This window comes from Tamandua tetradactyla, chromosome X, assembly GCF_023851605.1.
Source record: "Tamandua tetradactyla isolate mTamTet1 chromosome X, mTamTet1.pri, whole genome shotgun sequence".
In the NCBI taxonomy this organism is placed as follows: domain Eukaryota; kingdom Metazoa; phylum Chordata; class Mammalia; order Pilosa; family Myrmecophagidae; genus Tamandua; species Tamandua tetradactyla.
The window spans coordinates 142,660,802-142,680,462 of record NC_135353.1 but is presented as its reverse complement, the minus strand read 5'-3'; the positions used below and the strand labels follow the sequence as shown (position 1 = coordinate 142,680,462).

The window sequence follows — 19,661 nt, the reverse complement described above, 5'->3', positions numbered from 1 at the left end:
ATTCTGAAGGTCGGTTTCTCTCTCATCTAAGATTTGTTGTTGATAAGATTTGTGACAAAGCTCTTTTTTTTTTTTTGGCATATCGTTTGCCAGTATTTTCGAGTCTTGGGGAAAGGGTCAGGAAAGTATCATCCTAAGATTGCACAAAAGAGATGGCACTCTTTGGCAACCTATAACCTACGGCCCTACAGAGGCAAGTCTTTTTACCTCTGTCCTCTCTGCTTCTGAGGCGGGTGGTGACAATGGCACCATGGTTGCCTGTCTGGAAAGGGTTAAGATTGCAGGCTTCAGAGGTCACATTTCACAGGTCAACAGCTGGGTTGGAACTGTGTTGCATCCTCCTCTATTCCTGGTTAGGGGGGCTTCCCCAACTCTCCTATTCCACAGCAACCTGCTGGGCAGGAACTGGACTGACCAAAAGCTGCTGGCCTTGATGGTAGGTTGAGGGCCAGAAGCTGTAGCCGAGCAAGTCACTCACTGCAGTTTCTCTGTCTGTGGAATCAATAGTGCCACAGGTGCCTGTCCAGAAAGGGCAAAACCTATGGGACCCAGAGGTCCAATTTTGCTGGCTAACAGTTGGATCAGAACTGTGCCATGTACCTCCTCTGTTCCTGGGACAAGGGGAAGGGAGTCTCTGACTCTCCCAGTCTGCAGCAGCCCACAGGGCAGTAACCAGGCTGACCAGAAGCTGCTGGCCTTGAGAGTGGGGGATGGGTTCTGGGAACCATGGACAAGTGAATCACTCACTGCAGCTTCTCCATCTCTTCAGCCACGTCTTCCCTGTGTGTTGCATGGTTCTCCCCTCATCTCCCGAGTTCCAGAGAAGCTGCCTTAGGCAGTTTCTGCCTGTCCTCTAGTTAGTTTTGCTTGAAGAGTAAGCTCTGTTGCTCCTTATTCCACCATCTTCCTGTCTCATATCTTTATATGACTGATTTTAATTCTTGGCCATTCGTAAATCTTCCACTATTCAAGTACTGCCTTTAGAACTACAAACATACTTCATTAGGTCATTAATGCCTTGCCATGTATCACATGTATCAACTTTACAGATTCCCATCCTAATTATTAAAAATTCCGATAAAAATTAAATACAGACTAGGACAGGTTTTCTATTCTGACATTTATTTCAAGAGACTTATCTTTATTAATAAAAATATGAAAGCGAGAGAGTGTGTGAAAGAGGATTCATGGGCAGGCACTTAAACTGTGATGGCATCAGAACAAGTTAGATTCGTTGCAAGTTTAATGCCATTCAGACATTTATTTATATTAAAGTGACCAAGTTTATAAATCTCTGTGAGCTTTATTAGTGCCGAGTTTTAGTGAGAAATAATTACATTTTGAAAAAAATCACTTTGGACTCTAGTCAAGACTGCAAATATAAAAACTTTTAACAAGGCATACATACTATTCATAAAGTGGGCCAATAGTTTGGCAGCTCTAAGTGAAAAAAATGAAATCATCTTTGGCTTTTCTAAACCATAAAATCCACAGGAAGACAAAGTGAGTCATTTGCTGCTCTTTACAGCTTATAGCAAAAAATATATAACTGATGCCACCAGATTGGAAGGCTTCCCCTGTATCTATTTTTGACTTCCCATCTCCCCAGGGAAATCTGCACAAGTATTCATACATAATTGAAAATGAATGGACTAACTGCAAATTTTTAATTACATATGGTTTTAACTGCTATTAACAAAACTCAAGACCCTTACAACCTGAGACCTGGATATAATTCACACAATTTCACATTACCCGTATCTGACTATAGTTTAGTAGACCTGGCAGCTTGACAATGAATCACAAAACATAAAGGGAAAAACTCATTTTCTTCTCCTCGGCTTGTTGATATTAATAAAAAAGTGTCATTTTAGACTGTGTGCTAGGAGATGTGGATTGCAGTTCAAAAGATAATAAACACAACTAAATGAATCTACAGATTATATAGTCAAGTGGTACCTCTATCCCTTGAAATGATGTTCAGTTACTACCTGGAAGGAAAATTCTTGATTTCCCCTGGAAGCATAAGTTCTAGGGGTGTCTGCTATTTAAAAATTTACCTGGTAAGATAGAGGTTCTTTATTTTTAACACACCACATATGCCCCCACAAAATGTTAAATGGTCTTTAACTTGCTTAGACATTAAATATTAAAATGCTTTAAAAACCAAGAACTTTCAGGGCCATCTCACCATATCTGTATTATGTATTTGGTTACTTCATTTATAAAAACATGTTTTGCCAGAATCATGATTCAATCTTTTTTTTTTATTAATTAAAAAATTTACTAACACAACATTTAGAAATCATCCCCTTCTACATATGCAATCAGTAATTCTTAATATCATCACAGAGATGTATGATCATCATTTCTTAGTACATTTGCGTCGATTTAGAAAAAGAAATAGCAAGACAACAGAAAAAGAAATAAAATGATAATATAGAGTAAAAAATACAAAAATATATATAAAAAAGAAAAAAACAAACAACAAAAAAAACTATAGCTCAGATGCAGCTTCATTCAGTGTTTTAACATAATTACATTACAGCATTACAGTTAGGTAGTATTGTGCTGTCCATTTTTGAGTTTTTGTATCTAGTCCTGTTGCACAGTCTGTATCCCTTCAGCTCCAATTACCCATTATCTTACCCTGTTTCTAACTCCTGCTGGACTCTGTTACCAATGACATATTCCAAGTTTATTCTCGAATGTTGGTTCACATCAGTGGGACCATACAGTATTTGTCCTTTAGTTTTTGGCTGGACTCACTCAGCATAATGTTCTCTAGGTCCATCCATGTTATTACATGCTTCATAAGTTTATCCTGTCTTAAAGCTGCATAATATTCCATCGTATGTATATACCACAGTTTCTTTAGCCACTCGTCTGTTGATGGACATTTTGGCTGTTTCCATCTCTTTGCAACTGTAAATAACGCTGCTATAAACACTGGTGTGCAAATGTCTGTTTGTGTCTTTGCCCTTAAGTCCTTTGAGTAGATACCTAGCAATGGTATTGCTGGGTCGTATGGCAATTCTACATTCAGTTTTTTGAGGAACCACCAAACTGCCTTCCACAGTGGTCGCACCATTTGACATTCCCACCAACAGTGGATAAGTGTGCCTCTTTCTCCGCATCCTCTCCAGCACTTGTCATTTTCTGTTTTGTTGATAATGGCCATTCTGGTGGGTGTGAGATGATATCTCATTGTGGTTTTGATTTGCATTTCTCTCATGGCCAGGGACATTGAGCATCTCTTCATGTGCCTTTTGGCCATTTGTATTTCCGCTTCTGAGAGGTGTCTGTTCAAGTCTTTTTCCCATTTTCTAATTGGGTTGGCTGTCTTTTTGTTGTTGAGTTGAACAATCTCTTTATAAATTCTGGATAGTAGACCTTTATCTGATATGTCGTTTCCAAATATTGTCTCCCATTGTGTAGGCTGTCTTTCTACTTTCCTGATGAAGTTCTTTGATGTACAAAAGTGTTTAATTTTGAGGAGCTCCCATTTATTTATTTCCTTCTTCAGTGCTCTTGCTTTAGGTTTAAGGTCCATAAAACCACCTCCAGTTGTAAGTTTCATAAGATATCTCCCTACATTTTCCTCTGTTTTATGATCTTAGACCTAATGTTTAGATCTTTGATCCATTTTGAGTTTACTTTTGTATAGGGTGTGAGACACGGGTCCTCTTTCATTCTTTTGCATATGGATATCCAGTTCTCTAGGCACTATTTATTGAAGAGACTGTTCTGTCCCAGGTGAGTTGGCTTGACTGCCTTATCAAAGATCAAATGTCCATAGATGAGAGGGTCTATATCTGAGCACTCTATTTGATTCCATTGGTCGATATATCTATCTTTATGCCAATACCATGCTGTTTTGACCACTGTGGCTTCATAATATGCCTTAAAGTCCAGTAGTGTGAGGCCTCCAGCTTCGTTTTTTTTCCTCAAGATAGTTTTAGCAATTCGGGGCACCCTGCCCTTCCAGATAAATTTGCTTATTGGTTTTTCTATTTCTGAAAAATAAGTTGTTGGGATTTTGATTGGTATTGCATTGAATCTGTAAATCAATTTAGGTAGGATTGACATCTTAACCATATTTAGTCTTCCAATCCATGAACACGGCATGCCCTTCCATCTATTTAGGTCTTCTGTGATTTCTTTTAACAGTTTCTTGTAGTTTTCTTGGTATAGGTCTTTTGTCTCTTTAGTTAAATTTATTCCTAAGTATTTTATTCTTTTAGTTGCAATTGTAAATGGAATTCGTTTCTTGATTTCCCCCTCAGCTTGTTCATTGCTAGTGTATAGAAACGCTACAGATTTTTGAATGTTGATCTTGTAACCTGCTACTCTGCTGTACTCATTTATTAGCTCTAGTAGTTTTGTTGTGGATTTTTCCGGGTTTTCGACATATAGTATCATATCGTCTGCAAACAGTGATAGTTTTACTTCTTCCTTTCCAATTTTGATGCCTTGTATTTCTTTTTCTTTTCTAACTGCTCTGGTTAGAACCTCCAACACGATGTTGAATAATAGTGGTGATAATGGACATCCTTGCCTTGTTCCTGATCTTAGGGGGAAAGTTTTCAATTTTTCCCCATTGAGGATGATATTAGCTGTGGGTTTTTCATATATTCCCTCTATCATTTTAAGGAAGTTCCCTTGTATTCCTATCTTTTGAAGTGTTTTCAACAGGAAAGGATGTTGAATCTTGTCAAATGCCTTCTCTGCATCCATTGAGATGATTATGTGATTTTTCTGCTTTGATTTGTTGATATGGTGTATTACATTAATTGATTTTCTTATGTTGAACCATCCTTGCATACCTGGGATGAATCCTACTTGGTCATGATGTATAATTCTTTTAATGTGTTGCTGGATTCGATTTGCTAGAATTTTGTTGAGGATTTTTGCATCTATATTCATTAGAGAGATTGGTCTGTAGTTTTCTTTTTTTGTAATATCTTTGCCTGGTTTTGGTATGAGGGTGATGTTGGCTTCATAGAATGAATTAGGTAGCTTTCCCTCCACTTCGATTTTTTTGAAGAGTTTGAGCAGAGTTGGTACTAATTCTTTCTGGAATGTTTGGTAGAATTCACATGTGAAGCTGTCTGGTCCTGGACTTTTCGTTTTGGGAAGCTTTTGAATGACTGATTCAATTTTTTTTACTTGTGATTGGTTTGTTGAGGTCATCTATTTCTTCTTGAGTCATAGTTGGTTGTTCATGCCTTTCCAGGAACTTGTCCATTTCATCTAAATTGTTGTATTTATTAGCGTAAAGTTGTTCATAGTATCCTGTTATTACCTCCTTTTTTCTGTGAGGTCAGTGGTTATGTCTCCTCTTCCATTTCTGATCTTATTTATTTGCGTCCTCTCTCTCCTTCTTTTTGTCAGTCTTGCTAAGGGCCCATCAATCTTATTGATTTTCTCATAGAACCAACTTCTGGTCTTACTGATTTTCTCTATTGTTTTCATGTTTTCAATTTCATTTATTTCTGCTCTAATCTTTGTTATTTCTTTCCTTTTGCTTGCTTTGGGATTAGTTTGCTGTTCTTTCTCTAGTTCTTCCAAGTGGACAGTTAATTCCTGCATTTTTGCCTTTTCTTCTTTTCTGATATAGGCATTTAGGGCAATAAATTTCCCTCTTAGCACTGCCTTTGCTGCGTCCCATAGGTTTTGATATGTTGTGTTTTCATTTTCATTCGCCTCGAGATATTTTCTAATTTCTCTTGTAATTTCTTCTTTGACCCACTGGTTGTTTAAGAGTGTGTTGTTGAGCCTCCACGTATTTGTGAATTTTCTGGCACTCTGCCTATTATTGATTTCCATCTTCATTCCTTTATGATCCGAGAAAGTGTTGTGTATGATTTCAATCTTTTAAAATTTGTTGAGACTTGCTTTGTGACCCAGCATATGGTCTATCTTTGAGAATGATCCATGAGCACTTGAGAAAAAGGTGTATCCTGCTGTTGTGGGATGTAATGTCCTATAAATGTCTGTTAAGTCTAGCTCATTTATTGTAATATTCAAATTCTCAGTTTCTTTATTGATCCTCTATCTAGATGTTCTGTCCATTGATGAGAGTGGCAAATTGAAGTCTCCAACTATTATGGTAGATGTGTCTATTTCCCTTTTCAGTGATTGCAGTGTATTCCTCACGTATTTTGGGGCATTCTGATTTGGTGTGTAAATATTTATGATTGTTATGTCTTCTTGTTTAATTGTTCCTTTTATTAGTAGATAGTATCCTTCTTTGTCTCTTTTAACTGTTTTACATTTGAAGTCTAATTTGTTGGATATTAGTATAGCTACTCCTGCTCTTTTCTGGTTGTTATTTGCATGAAATATCTTTTCACAACCTTTCACTTTCAACCTATGTTTATCTTTGGGTCTAAGATGTGTTTCCTGTAGACAGCATATAGAAGGATCCTGTTTTTTAATCCATTCTGCCAGTCTATGTCTTTTGATTGGGGAATTCAGTCCATTAACATTTAGTGTTATTACTGTTTGGGTAATATTTTCCTCTACCATTTTGCCTTTTGTATTATATATATCATATCTGATTTTCCTTCTTTCTACACTCTTCTCCATACCTCTCTCTTCTGTCTTTTTGTATCTGACTCTAGTGCTCCCTTTAGTATTTCTTGCAGAGCTGGTCTCTTGGTCACAAATTCTCTCAGTGACTTTTTGTCTGAAAATGTTTTAATTTCTCCCTCATTTTTGAAGGACAATTTTGCTGGATATAGAAGTCTTGGTTGGCAGTTTTTCTCTTTTAGTAATTTAAATATATCATCCCACTGTCTTCTAGCTTCCATGGTTTCTGCTGAGAAATCTACACATAGTCTTATTGGGTTTCCTTTGTATGTGATGGATTGTTTTTCTCTTGCTGCTTTCAAGATCCTCTCTTTTTCTTTGACCTCTGACATTCTAACTAGTAAGTGTCTTGGAGAATGCCTATTTGGGTCTATTCTCTTTGGGGTGCGCTGCATTTCTTAGATCTGTAATTTTAGGTCTTTCATAAGAGTTGGGAAATTTTCAGTGATAATTTCTTCCATTAGTTTTTCTACACCTTTTCCCTTCTCTTCTCCTTCTGGGATACCCACAACACGTATATTTGCGCGCTTCATATTATCATTCAATTCCCTGAGACCCTGCTCAAATTTTTCCATTCTTTTCCCTATAGTTTCTGTTTCTTTTTGGATTTCAGATGTTCCATCCTCCAGTTCATTAATTCTATCCTCTGTCTCTTTAAATCTACCATTGTAGGTTTCCATTGTTTTTTTCATCTCTTCTACTGTGTCTTTCAATCCCATAAGTTCTGTGATTTGTTTTTTCAGACTTTCCATTTCTTCTTTTTGTTCAGCCCATGTCTTCTTCATTTCCTCCCTCAATTTATTGATTTGGTTTTTGAAGAGGTTTTCCATTTCTGTTTGTATATTCAGAATTAGTTGTCTCAGCTCCTGTATCTCATTTGAGCTATTGGTTTGTTCCTTTGACTGGGCCATATCTTCAATTTTCCTGGTGTGATTTGTTTTTTTGCTGGCATCTGGGCATTTAATCAGATTTCCCTGAGTGTGGGACCCAGCAGGTTGAAAGACTTTCCTGTGAAGTCTCTGGGCTCTGTTTTTCTTATCCTGCCCAGTATGTGGTGCTTGTCTGTGTGCGGGTCCCACCAGCAAAAGATGTTGTGGCTCCTTTAACTTTGGAAGACTCTCCCTGCTGGGTGTGTGGTGGAGATAGAGGAAAGGTTGTAGGTTGGTTTTAATGGCTTCAAATTGTGAAGTCCTGGGATCTGAATTCCTTGAGGGAGGGATTCCACCTGAGTTGTGTTTCACCCCTCCCGTGTGGAGGGTTCAGTTGGTAGAGAGCCCTGAAAGCAGCCTGTTTCTGCGTTCGGGGCAGTTACAACCTGTGTAATCCCAGCGCTGAGCCCAGAGGCAACGAAGCCTCCGTAGAAACAGCCGCAGAAGGCTCAGTTTTGCCCCCTTTCCTCTTTTTCAGTTAGTTCAATCGGCGACTTCTGCCTAGATCAGTTTCGCCTGAGCTGAGGGCCTATTTTTAGTAGTCAGAAGTTGTTCATTAATGCCACTATTGGTGTTAGGTTGGGCTCCGTCTCTACTACTGTTGGAGACTCTTTCCTTTCCCTCCAGGAAGTCGCCTGTTGGGGAGGGGCGCCAGCCGCCGTGGCTTGGGGAACTGCTGTTTCGAGGCTCCCAGCCAGCCCGGGAAGCCGCGTGTATGGGAGGGGCTGCGGTCGCCGGACACCGTGGCTTGGGGAACCGTCGATCTGAGGCTCCCAGCCGGCCTGGGAAGTCGCGTGTGGGAGGGCCGCTGCGGCTTGGGGAACTGCCTATCCGAGGTTCCCAGCTGGCCCGTGAAGCCGCGTGTGTGGAAGGGGCTCCGGTCGCCAGCCACCGCAGCTTGGGGAACCACCAATCCGAGTCTCCCAGTTGGCCCCGGAAGCCACGCGTTGGGGAGGGGCGCCGGCTGCCGCGGCTTGGGGAACCACTGATCCAAAGCTCCCAGCCGGCACGGGAAGGAGGGAGGGAGGGGCTCCGGCTGCCAGGCGCTGCGACCCGGGGAAGCACGCGCCTCTCGGGGACCTCACCGCAGCGGAGTCTCTTAGCCGGTCCAGCCGGTCCAGAATGGGGTACACTGTGTGTGGTCTCTGTCGTGGCTCCGGGAGCTGTTCTGTACTGTTTCTAGTTCTTTAGTAGTTGTTCTGGAGGAGGAAATAAGACCTGCGCGCCTTACTAAGCCGCCATCTTCTCTGGACTACTCTCAATCTTTTTTTAATGGAGGCTTTCATTGGACCCAGAAAAAAGAAAATCTCTTTTTGACAAAATACTGCCCCAAAGAATCATGCCTCAATCCACGGGAGGTGTAAACCAGCGCTGTGATAGTGATATAGAAGACGGATTTGTATCTTGGTTCTGTTACCCATGTGTGTAGGGCAGAGCATCAGTGAGGTCATTAATTTTACCTGACAGATTCCTCTAAAGTCAAAATTAAAATCTCACACTCTGAGCACAAGAGGCACTGAAAAGACACCAGTATTCTGGCATTGTAATCAGCTTCAGGCACAAGTTGATGCAAACATACATCTGTAGAAAGTATTAATTTAAGCCATTCTTAAGCAAGGATTGTTGAACACAAAGGCACCATGCGTTGAACATTAGGGAAGTTGTATGCTTTTTTTCAAGCTGGCGCAAACTGTAACACATTTAGTCTCACTGCCACCGCTGCCTGAGGGGGCTGTTTTCCACAGTGATTGGAATTGAGGCTTTCTGGCAAAGATCCAAGACCTCAATAGCAATCTGGCACTCTAAATTTTTTTTTAGATACAGTTCCCTAATAAATGGATAGCATTCAATTGGCCAAAGCAAGGCCAAAATACTACAGTGAAATATGCCTATCATTTTTTCTCTATACTATAACTTAATCTTTGGAAAAACTACATGGTCTACTATACATTTGGGATTTTTCCAGAGCACCAAAAAATCATTTTTGTTTTGCTGGCTTTCTGGAAACCTCTCTATAATATACCTGAGGTGCCAAAGTCCTCAAATGCCTATATTTGAGGTCATACATTATATGTAATGGCCGTTTCAAATACTCATTCATGAGAGAAACATGTTTAAAGTGGTCAAAATTACGGTGTGCAACTTTTCTCAAAAAGTTAAAATTGTAAGGGACACTTACCAGAGGAGTTTCACATAAGAAGTGCATGAGCCAGGCAAACTCAGGCGCATTCAATGCTTCACCGATTCCAGTTTCCTCAGTTTCTCCTCCCAGTCTACCATTCCCTCCCTGGGACCCCAGTGCCCAAGTCTAGGAAGGGAGCACTGAAAGATCATTAATGCATTAAATTTGAGTGGCATGGTGCTGGCAGAATTTCCAGTATGACTCCTTGTGTTTAAAGGACTCACTGGCTACATTTATCCATCCTGTTGCTAAGGATCCAGCATCTTCTCTTATGAGCGGGACTCTCCACGCTGTGTCCCAGAACAGTACATACTATTGCCATTCCACAGAAGAACTTTCCTTCTCCTCTCCTTCACACTAAGCTCCTGGTGAGGAAAATCTTGCTTCACTTGGGCTGTTGCTCAATGCTTTGGCATTCAACAGTCATCTGACGTTCAAACAATATTCCTGATAGAACACGAGTAAGACACATCTTTTGCTGTAAAATCCCAAGCCACATTAAGTGATAATCCTGTATCCTACCCCTTTTGTCCCATAAGGAGGCATTAAAATAGTCCTTAGGACCACAGCATCCAATTGTATACCTAATTGTCATTGTTTTAGCTGGTTCTGAATGCCAAATAAAAAAGGGGTGTATTCTACAGGGTGTGGCTGAGATGATCTAAGCTTTCAAACATCATTTTCTGAAGTGGTAGAATAGCAGGAGAGTTAAGAATATGGCTCTGGAGCCAGACTGCCTTGAATTCAAATCCTGCTCTTGCACACAGTGCTCACCCTTGCATTAACTCAGTTTCCTTCTCTGTAAAACTGGGTTAATAAGAGTACCTACCTCATAGGTTTGTCATGAAGATTACATGATGAAAAATATGGCAAGTGTTCTGAACAGTGCCTGGCACACAGTGAGTGCTCAAAAATGTTCGCCAAAATGAGAAGGAGGGTAGAAACCAAGGAGAACAAAAACAAAATGAAAACAAAACAAAATGAATCATCCAGAAGAATAACAACTAAGGACACCAGCAGAAAATGCAAGGGTCCTGGAACTGGAAGAAAGCTTTGTATGACTCATCACCTATGTTCAAGGCTATAATTTATTATGAAGATTTTGTGTTGCAAATGGCAACAGATGATACACTGCAGGATTCCAACCTAGGGACTACAATGGATTGCCATTTTAAAGAGATTCCTGCTTCCCCAACCCCTGGTTCTGTCATCATGATGATGACAACGGCAATGAACATTTGAGGAATGTTTCTCGTGAGCTGCAAGTGGAGGGGTGGCTACCATCTTTATATGATGATACAATGTGAAATACATACATGCGCGTGCACGCACACGGTTCTTACACAAACGCCAAACATAGAAAGCAGGATGAGACAGACAAAAGCCATGGCTGGGGGCCTGAATCTCACTAACCTCTCTCATTGGCTTTCCAGGGGCATTTCTTCCTTTAATAATAGAGAGAGGAAGAGGCAGAGATATCAGAAAGGAAACAAAACCATGCATAAATATACAGTTTCATACCAAATTTGCTTCTTTTACCAAACAAATGTTGAGATGACAATTCACTTATTCCCTTCTGAAATTAAAAAAAACAAAAACAAAAACAGAAAAACAACCCAAAAGACACATCCAGTCAAATAACCCTTACATACACTTAAAATCGGTGTAAACAGATAACATGATCCAGAAGACATCACTTATCGTAGAATCCATAGAGTTCACGCATTAAACTATATGACAGCTAGCACAGACTAGAAATCTGGCAAATCAAGCAGTGTTTTCAAGAGTGACTGTAAAATCTCAACCTTGATGCCCCCAAGTTTTCGAATCTCTTCACTTCCAACTTGAAAATCAGCACACCAAAATGGATGGTACTTGACTTTATGTGCCGAAAGTCTGTACCCCAAATACAAGACTTAATCCTCTTGGAGAATCGATTCTATGTGACAGAAGCTGAGCACATCCATGATGGGATGGGGGACATTTGAGAAAATAGAAGGCAAGCCGCAGAGCCAGATTCAAGGATGAGCTTTAAATTTCACCTCATAATGCAAGAGACCACAAAAATTCTTTAACAATCAGGGGGTAAAGACTCACTGGCCTTGTTTGGCTTACAGAACACACTATATCTGTATGCATCTGTTTATTTCTGAAAAGCAAATTCTGTTGAGAAAATTTTCTATGATAAGATTCATAATCAGCAGAAAATTAAGGCTCTCTGACCATATCTAGTATGTCCTGGGTACACCATTTCCCTTTATCTCTAGTGGCTTCAAACTGCTATACTTCAAACTTTTTGACTTTAGCAATGGAACACTTCCTAAAACAATTTTCTATGGGATCGCAGTATTTAGAGTAGATAAAAGCAGAGTTGGAAGAGAGACTGCTCTGTATCTACCATGCCCCTTGACCCATCATGCTCAGTGGTTCCAAGACTAAAATTCCATGAAACGATTTGAGAACTACTAGTCTAGAATGAAGAAGTATGCAACTGCTATTCCAAAACAGACCTTTCAAAATTCAAGGTTAGGGTTCAAAACTTTTAGTATACATTTAAAGATTTTTAAAGATTTGGGGTGCCTGCCTTCCTTGTTCCCTCCCTCCCTCCCTCCCTCCCTTCCTTCCTTCCTTCCAAGTGAGTCAGAGATTCCTTAGGAATAGAAAAACTGCACCTTGACCCTATGAGGGCCAGGTATTCATGATACCTTCTCGAACCAGGCAAAAAGGAGCAAAATGAGTGCTGGCTCCTTAGCTGTGGGTGTTACTGGTAGTAGACCCATGCCAAATGATAGAGAAAGGGGATGGAAGACGACCATCATTTCACCGTTTATGGATGAATTAATTATCCCTTTAGCAAGGGTTTTTTTTTTTTTTTTCCTCTTTATGCCTCATAGTTGCATTGTCTGATAATAGAATTGTTTCTGAAGAGGGCAGGGCTCACATGTTACTGCTCACCTGCCTCTTTATTCTCAATACCCTGAGAATACCCTGTACTGTATGTGATAAATGCTGGCTGAACTCAGTCAGTAAGGTAGCAACTACGTCATGGCCAAGCGTCCTTCTGTGTACAGGCAACCTGGCCTCGCCTGTATCCTTTAGCTTGGAGGCTAAGGGCTGATAACTTGTTCTGGCTTGTAACTCTGGTCTATTTTTTACACTTCAGAACGTCAGGAAGGACAGTGTTGCTATACAACTTAGTTTGAGAATGCAATTAAGGCTCCTCAAATAAGAAAAGGCCACATATTTTTATTAATTGTACAAATAACCATATTCAGAGATCAGTATCAACTGGTCAGTGCTGAATATGCAGCAAATGATCTGTATTTCGTTTCAGGTACTTCTTCAGAAATCATATTTTATGTAAAATGGACTCCCGTGTAGTCAAGTTAACCCTAATCTCGTTCAAAATCCGCCCTCATCACTGGGGTCCCAATGTGCTCATGAACATAGTACAAAGGAAAATCCTCTTTCTGTTAAAAAGAAAAAAGTTAAAAAGCAATGTTTTTTTTTACTCTATTAGGAAGAGTTATACGTTGTTGAGAAAATAAAAGGTAATTGGTCACAACATTTTAAAAGTTTCTGACCAATAAAACCTCAGCCAACCAGACAAATCGTTTTAAGAGCCAGATGAAAATTGTATTTCCTAAGTGCGTTCTTTGGAAATGAGTTGCCTCAGACGTTCACCTAGCATGTCCATCTGGCAATGTGGTATGAAGTCAGGAAATGAATCAAGAGAAAAGGGAAGTGTGCTGGGGGAGGCCTGAGTCTAAATAAAGCTCTCGGTAAGGTCGAGGGAAGTCAAGTTTCCTTAGGGAGTTTGAACTTGAAATTGTTGTTCATAATTCATGATTTCTGAATCAGAATCACAGGATGTTACTGTTCCTGGGTACCCTTGTCTTCTTTATCTTATTTCAGTGACCATTTAAAAAAGTTAAGGAAGAAAGCATCAGTCCCTTTTTAGGATTTCTGTCTCATTACAAGTGAAAGAAGATACAAATGGCTACCTTTTAAATATTGAAACATACAGGCTCTTTGGTGAATATGGATATAAATGTACAAATCAATTCAAAAGCACAGCTTTGTTGAGCTGAAAGTTGCTCAACACTGAAGCCTGTGGCTGTATATATGTAACGAGCTAGAATGGACCACAAAAATAATAGCGTGCAGCAGGGACTAGCAAACTTTTTCTGTAAAGGGCCAGAGAGTGAATATTTTAGGCTTTGTGAGCCACGTGGTCTCTGTGTCAACTACTCAACTCTGCTGCAACTACTATGTCCTTGTGGCCTGAAAGCAACCATAGGTGACATGTGAATGGCGAGGTGTGGCTGTGTATTCTAATAAAACTGTATTTATGAAAACAAGCAGTGGACCAGATCTGATCCATGGGCTGTAGTTTGCTGGCTCCCGGTATAAAGGGATAACTGCTCAAATCCTTTGTGGAAGCAGCTAGAGAAGAGAATGGTACCTGAAAAGGGGCAAATGATGCTTCCATCTGCCTTTGTTCCTTACGTAGCTCTTCCCTAAAAGCATCACAGAACAAGAACTGAATTTTAAAGATTGTGGGTTGGAAGCTTAGGGGCAATTAATAGAATGCACGTGGGCTTATTTAGAGGCGGTGGTATGAGAGGGAGAGCATGGCTTGGGCAGTTGGGATAAAAATAGTATGGCACAGGTTAGCAGATAAGGATAATATAGGCAGCAGAAATATCTGCACAGCACTGCTAACGGCTTTCTGGATTGTCTCACTCTACCAAGAGCTTATCTCAGATCCCATCATTCATTAATGCATATAAAGCGGCACCACATTTTAGAGAACCCAACAGCATGTCACTGAATAAGGAAGCATTTCTCTCATTAATGTACATGCATATAAAAATACCTGTGTTATACTGCTAAATGACCAGAGGCTTGTGGACAAACCACTTAAGGGATTTATTTTAGATTCATATTTATGGTTAGTTCTACACATGTAGTGTTCCTAAGAAATAACAGTAGGAGATAATGACTTGTTTTTACAGTGGAGTTCAACTGGTATATATACCTACAGACAGAAGGACAGATTATACATAGACAAATAGATTAGGCAGAAATTGGCTAATGTTCAGTATTTAATATACACTGAGCCACTCAAATCCCCCAAGCGGTTGTGAACTAACTACATCTATGAGATTAATCGGGAAAGATATAATCACAAAGCTAAATGTGCACGCATTCACATAGTGGACACCCTGCAGTTTATATTGGCTATTATGCAGGGTAATATTGGCTGTCAGTTTATTACTAAATGGAGAAGCATATAACACCTTTATTAATTTGGGTAACAGTTTAGCAGGGCCATCAAGATAAGATCGGAGGCCTAAATTAACTTGCTGAATGGCCATGAACAGGGCACTTCACTTCTCTGGGCTTCCAAGTACTCTTTGTGAAAATGAAAGATAAAGGTTAGTTCAGACCTTAATGTCCAGCTCGAAGTTAAAACTGTGGCAAGGGGCTTGTACGTTTAAAAGTATACAACTTCCCTGTCTATATACCCCATATTTATGAACAAATGTAAATTTTTTAAGCCTCTTCCTCTGTGGGCAATTATCTAGCAGGGTTAAGTAAGCCATGAGGTGGTATTTAATAGCACATTTCCACTGAATGTCAGACCTCTGGCTCTGACATCTGCTTTGAGTTACTCAAACAGCTGTCTACAACAGCTGTAGCAACTGTGAGCTTCATATTTCATAATACAACGATGGGAACCATGGATGGCAGGCTCAGATTAAAAGCACAAAGTCCTCTAAGGCATTAGCAAGGTCTTGGCAGAAACTTCTACAGTAAAAATTTTTTAATTTAATTTTTTTGGGAAAGATAGTCATCTGGGCAGGGAAAACTGGGATCGGTTAGATGAATATTTTTAACCCACTGGATCAGAAAAATCAGTTTAGTGGGTTGCAACCAGCATTTTATTTTTCAATGACTAGAATAAACAGCATGCTGCATGTACTATGTTAAGTACCGCTTCATGAAACTTTTGTCTCTGAAATGTGTATGAGTATATGACTACACATATGTGTGGTGTATACATGTGGTGGGTGGGTATTTACATTCATATACACGTGCACACACACATTTATATCCTTACTCCAGTTTGAGATGTAAAATATTTTTCTTGGATAATGGTCAAAAAAAGGTTTGAAAAGCACTGTTCTAGATGTCAGAAATGATATTTATAAAAGAGATGGCGATTGAATAAGATGACCTTTCAAGGCCCTCCCCTTTGGGAGAGCCTGTAATCCTGAGACACTGTGGTTCTCAGGAACAAGAAAAGCTTTAAAGGTCATAGCATAACAGAAAGACCAGCCAGATTTTTCAGCACCTTCCTACTCTCTTGTCATGTGTTTATTTTTCAGGAATATGAATATTAATTCTCTTAGGCCACTGGGGTCCTACTGCACGAGTAGGAACTTACTTAATGGAATTGGTGTCAGACAAGGCCTCCTTATCCCATGTTTGAAAACTCAAATCAGCATTAAGGGGATGATATGCTTCCATAAGCACTAATTTAGTAAACATTATCTAGGCAACCTACATGAGTTGGTTTCCCAAGTCTTCAAACAAGAAAATCTACTTGTTATACAAGTAAAGACAACATCAGAGATGTTAACTGTCAAATACCATATCAGAGGAGGGATGTTTCTAGTCTTGCCAGGGGGCTTCTTCTAAACCCATGTGATGTCTAGGTTCAAGGACTCTAATGGGAGATGCAGGGAGAGGATGGAAAGGATTTCACCTTCAAGAGAACTAGGATGGACCAGAGACCCAAGTACAAAAAGGGGTCTGGGGAGGTAGGGCTGCCTGTGGGGAAGCAGTGGCTGCTTCTCTGCTATACTATGCTTGTTTGGGTGTGGGAGAAATGCCAGAGCACCAACCACGCTGCTACTAAAGTCCCACAGGACAGGGAACTAGTCACCAGCCACATATGGGTAAAGGGGCTATGGTAAGACTCATGTCTCTGACCTTCAAGAGGCAGCCTGGGGATAATGAAGCGTCTATTAGATGTGGGGATCAGAGTCCTGGCCCCTCCAGTAGCTGTGTGACCCTGAAAATGACACTTACTGTCTGAGGCTCACTCACTTCTCATCATCTGACAGGCCGGTTCTGGCAAGCACTCAGGTCAGAAACCTCTCCTGATGTGAGTGAGTTACGGAAATGAGAGTATCGCACGATGATTTGAGCTTCTTTGGAACTCTGTATCCCCAACTGTCCATAAGCGCCTTGAAGGCAAGGAACTTGACTTGTCTTCTTCACAGTCTTTGCACCTCCACCAGCATGTGGTAGGTGCCAGTAAAAGCTGACAAAATGAGGTAATGGGATAAAAGTGAAAGCATCTTGATTTATGCCCAACTTGCCTACAAGTCATATTCTTATGAATGATGGCATCTAGGGAGAGGAGGTACCTGAGCTAGGTGGGATGGGGGTGAAGGGGGTGAGCGGTGGAAGACAGATATGTTTTTTTATCTGTGAAAACCAACGCCTCAGAGGCACTCAGCAGTGAAAAGATGGCTGGTGTAGACATTTAAAATTAGCCTCCCCTGACAGTTCCTTAGCAACGCTCGGAGAACGTTATTGCTTTTAATGTGCACGGTACGACGTTCACGTGTACATCAGATCGCTAGGAAATGGCCATTGTTCACTGACACTGAACAAAAAGAGGAAAAACATACTATTCAAAACACCCTCCTCGTTGCCCTTTGGGAGAGGAACGAATAGCCCAAATTTTTTGCCACCCTTCCTTCCCCGGCTCCCCATTTTGGGTGCTAATCACGGGCCACAAAGCCTTGTGTTTTTCCTCTTTTGCTTCTCTAGGCCTTCCCTCTATTTGATCACAGGTGTCTGCTACCATTCTGTTTATTCACTGGAGGAGGTAGGCTGTGAATTTGTTTTATGTCAGGGTAGTAAACCAAAATAAAGACCCTCCCAGACTAACAGAACAACAAAAATACCACCTTGGATGAGGCAAGACATCTGAAGCTGATGATGGCTGGTGGAAGAACTCTGTGGGGTAAAATGCTGCCTTTGTATGAGGGGCAAAATACCCAAGGTCAAAGGGACGGGGAGAAAGAAAACAAGACTACTAATTGTCTTTCTTCACTAAACTTGTATTGTATTGCATGCATGGCAGTTAAAAGAGCAAAACCAGTCTAGAAAGATTTATTGAGACCTATATTTAAGTAATGAGTAAGATATAACTTTTAAATAATAAAGGGCATCAGATTGTAAGTCAGAACTCCCACCACCAGGGCTCACGAGGCATGTTCTAGGCCTCGCTCCTGCATGTAGTAGCTGGATGTCCCCGGCAAAGGTGCCATCAGGACATTAACGTCCTCGTCTGTGCAAGTCACAGAATAATCACTCTTAAGTCAAAGGTACCTCATAATGAGCCCTTCAGACTAATGTACAAAGCACGTAAAATACTTGATAAATATCACGTCACATTAATATTTCTAGAAATATCTTGATTACACAGTAAGTTAAATTCACAATACTTCAAACGATAAATTCAGGGTTAAAAAGAAAATCTGCCCACTGTGACCCTAAACAGGCATTGTGTCAACAACGCTTTTTTCTTAAACATGGACAATACACATCCTCATTGGGTATGGAAGTGAGCACTGGGCCTAATAATAGCAACTCTGAGTTGCTTCAAGGTCTGGGAGCTTACCTCTTGAACTGGGGAAGGAGTTGTTGAGTTGTTCCATCACTTCTTCCAACCCTGTGCTTGTGTCCTGGGGAGGGCTGAGAAGGTCTTCCTCACCTTAATGAAAGCCAAAGCACATAGTGACAAATTACAGTTAAGGAAAAATGAAACACACTAGAAAAAAGGTCCATGATCGCATTTTCTAAATTATTATAAACTCATTTTCACTTGCTCATAAATAGCATAATTACAAAACAACCTCAAGCTTAAAAACTGGAGAACAATTCCTCAAAATGAAGAATCATTTCATGTAGTAATTTATCTATGTCATTATCTCTGGAAAAGAAAACTAGATACCTATTTAGAAGTAAAGATAAAGTTGGCATGCACAGCAATGTTCATTGCTGCATTATTTTCAATTGCCAGAGGATGGAAGCAACCCAAGCAGATGAAAGGATAAATAAAATGTGGTACACACACACACAGTGGAATGTTTTTCAGCCATAGAAAGGAATGAAGTCCTGATACATGGGATGGCATGGATTGACCTTGAAGACATAATGCTGAGTGAAATGTCAGACACAAAAGGACAGATACTATATGATTCACTGATATGAAGTAATTAGAATCAGCAAATCTGTAGAGTCAGAAATTCGGATACAGGTGACCAGGGATGCGGGTAGAGAACAGGAAGTTAATGCTTAACGTGCACAGAGTTTTCTATTTGAATTGATGGGAAAAAACGATAGTAATGGATGGGGGTGTTGGTAGCACAACATTGTAAACGTAATTAATAGCACTGAATTATGAATTATATATTTGAATGTGGTTAAAAGGGGAAATTTTAGGTTGTATATATGTTACTAGAATTAAAAAAAAAAACCCATAGGACTGTACAACACAATGAACCCTAATGTAAACCATGGACTACAGTTAATAGTACAATTACAAAAATGTCCTTTCATCAACTGTAACAAGCATACCACCCGATGCAAGGTGTTAATAATAGGGGTATATAGGGGAACTGGATATTTTATGCATGATTCTTCTGTAAGCCTACAAACTTCTCTAATAAAAAATAATTGGTAAATCCCCTTTCTTATGCCCCATTAACAAGTGTGAAACTTTTTCTTTGTAATAAAAAATTATTGCACACTTTTGTAGCATGTCTCTTCAACACAAAAGAAAATAAGAATGTGACATTTTGTGTTCACTTTATGAAGGCAAGAAGGGAGTGGAGATGCTACGGTATTTTTCCACCCTTTCCTTTGAC

The 19,661-nt window shown here is 40.1% G+C and overlaps 1 protein-coding gene across 14 annotated transcripts in view; it reads right to left on the bottom strand.

Annotated features, from left to right (window-relative positions):
- The window catches only part of DMD (dystrophin), a 2,428,671-nt gene that overhangs the window by 6,117 nt on the left and 2,402,893 nt on the right, over nucleotides 1-19,661 (bottom strand). For 9 of the 14 annotated variants that reach the window (XM_077145121.1, XM_077145120.1, XM_077145122.1 and 6 more), the window contains one exon: nucleotides 18,413-18,505. In XM_077145121.1, coding sequence (XP_077001236.1) covers nucleotides 18,413-18,505 — 93 coding nt within the window. Of the gene's footprint in view, nucleotides 1-11,118; nucleotides 11,151-18,412; nucleotides 18,506-19,661 lie in introns of all 14 variants that reach the window. The other 5 variants (XM_077145123.1, XM_077145127.1, XM_077145130.1 and 2 more) reach the window with 1 other exon arrangement.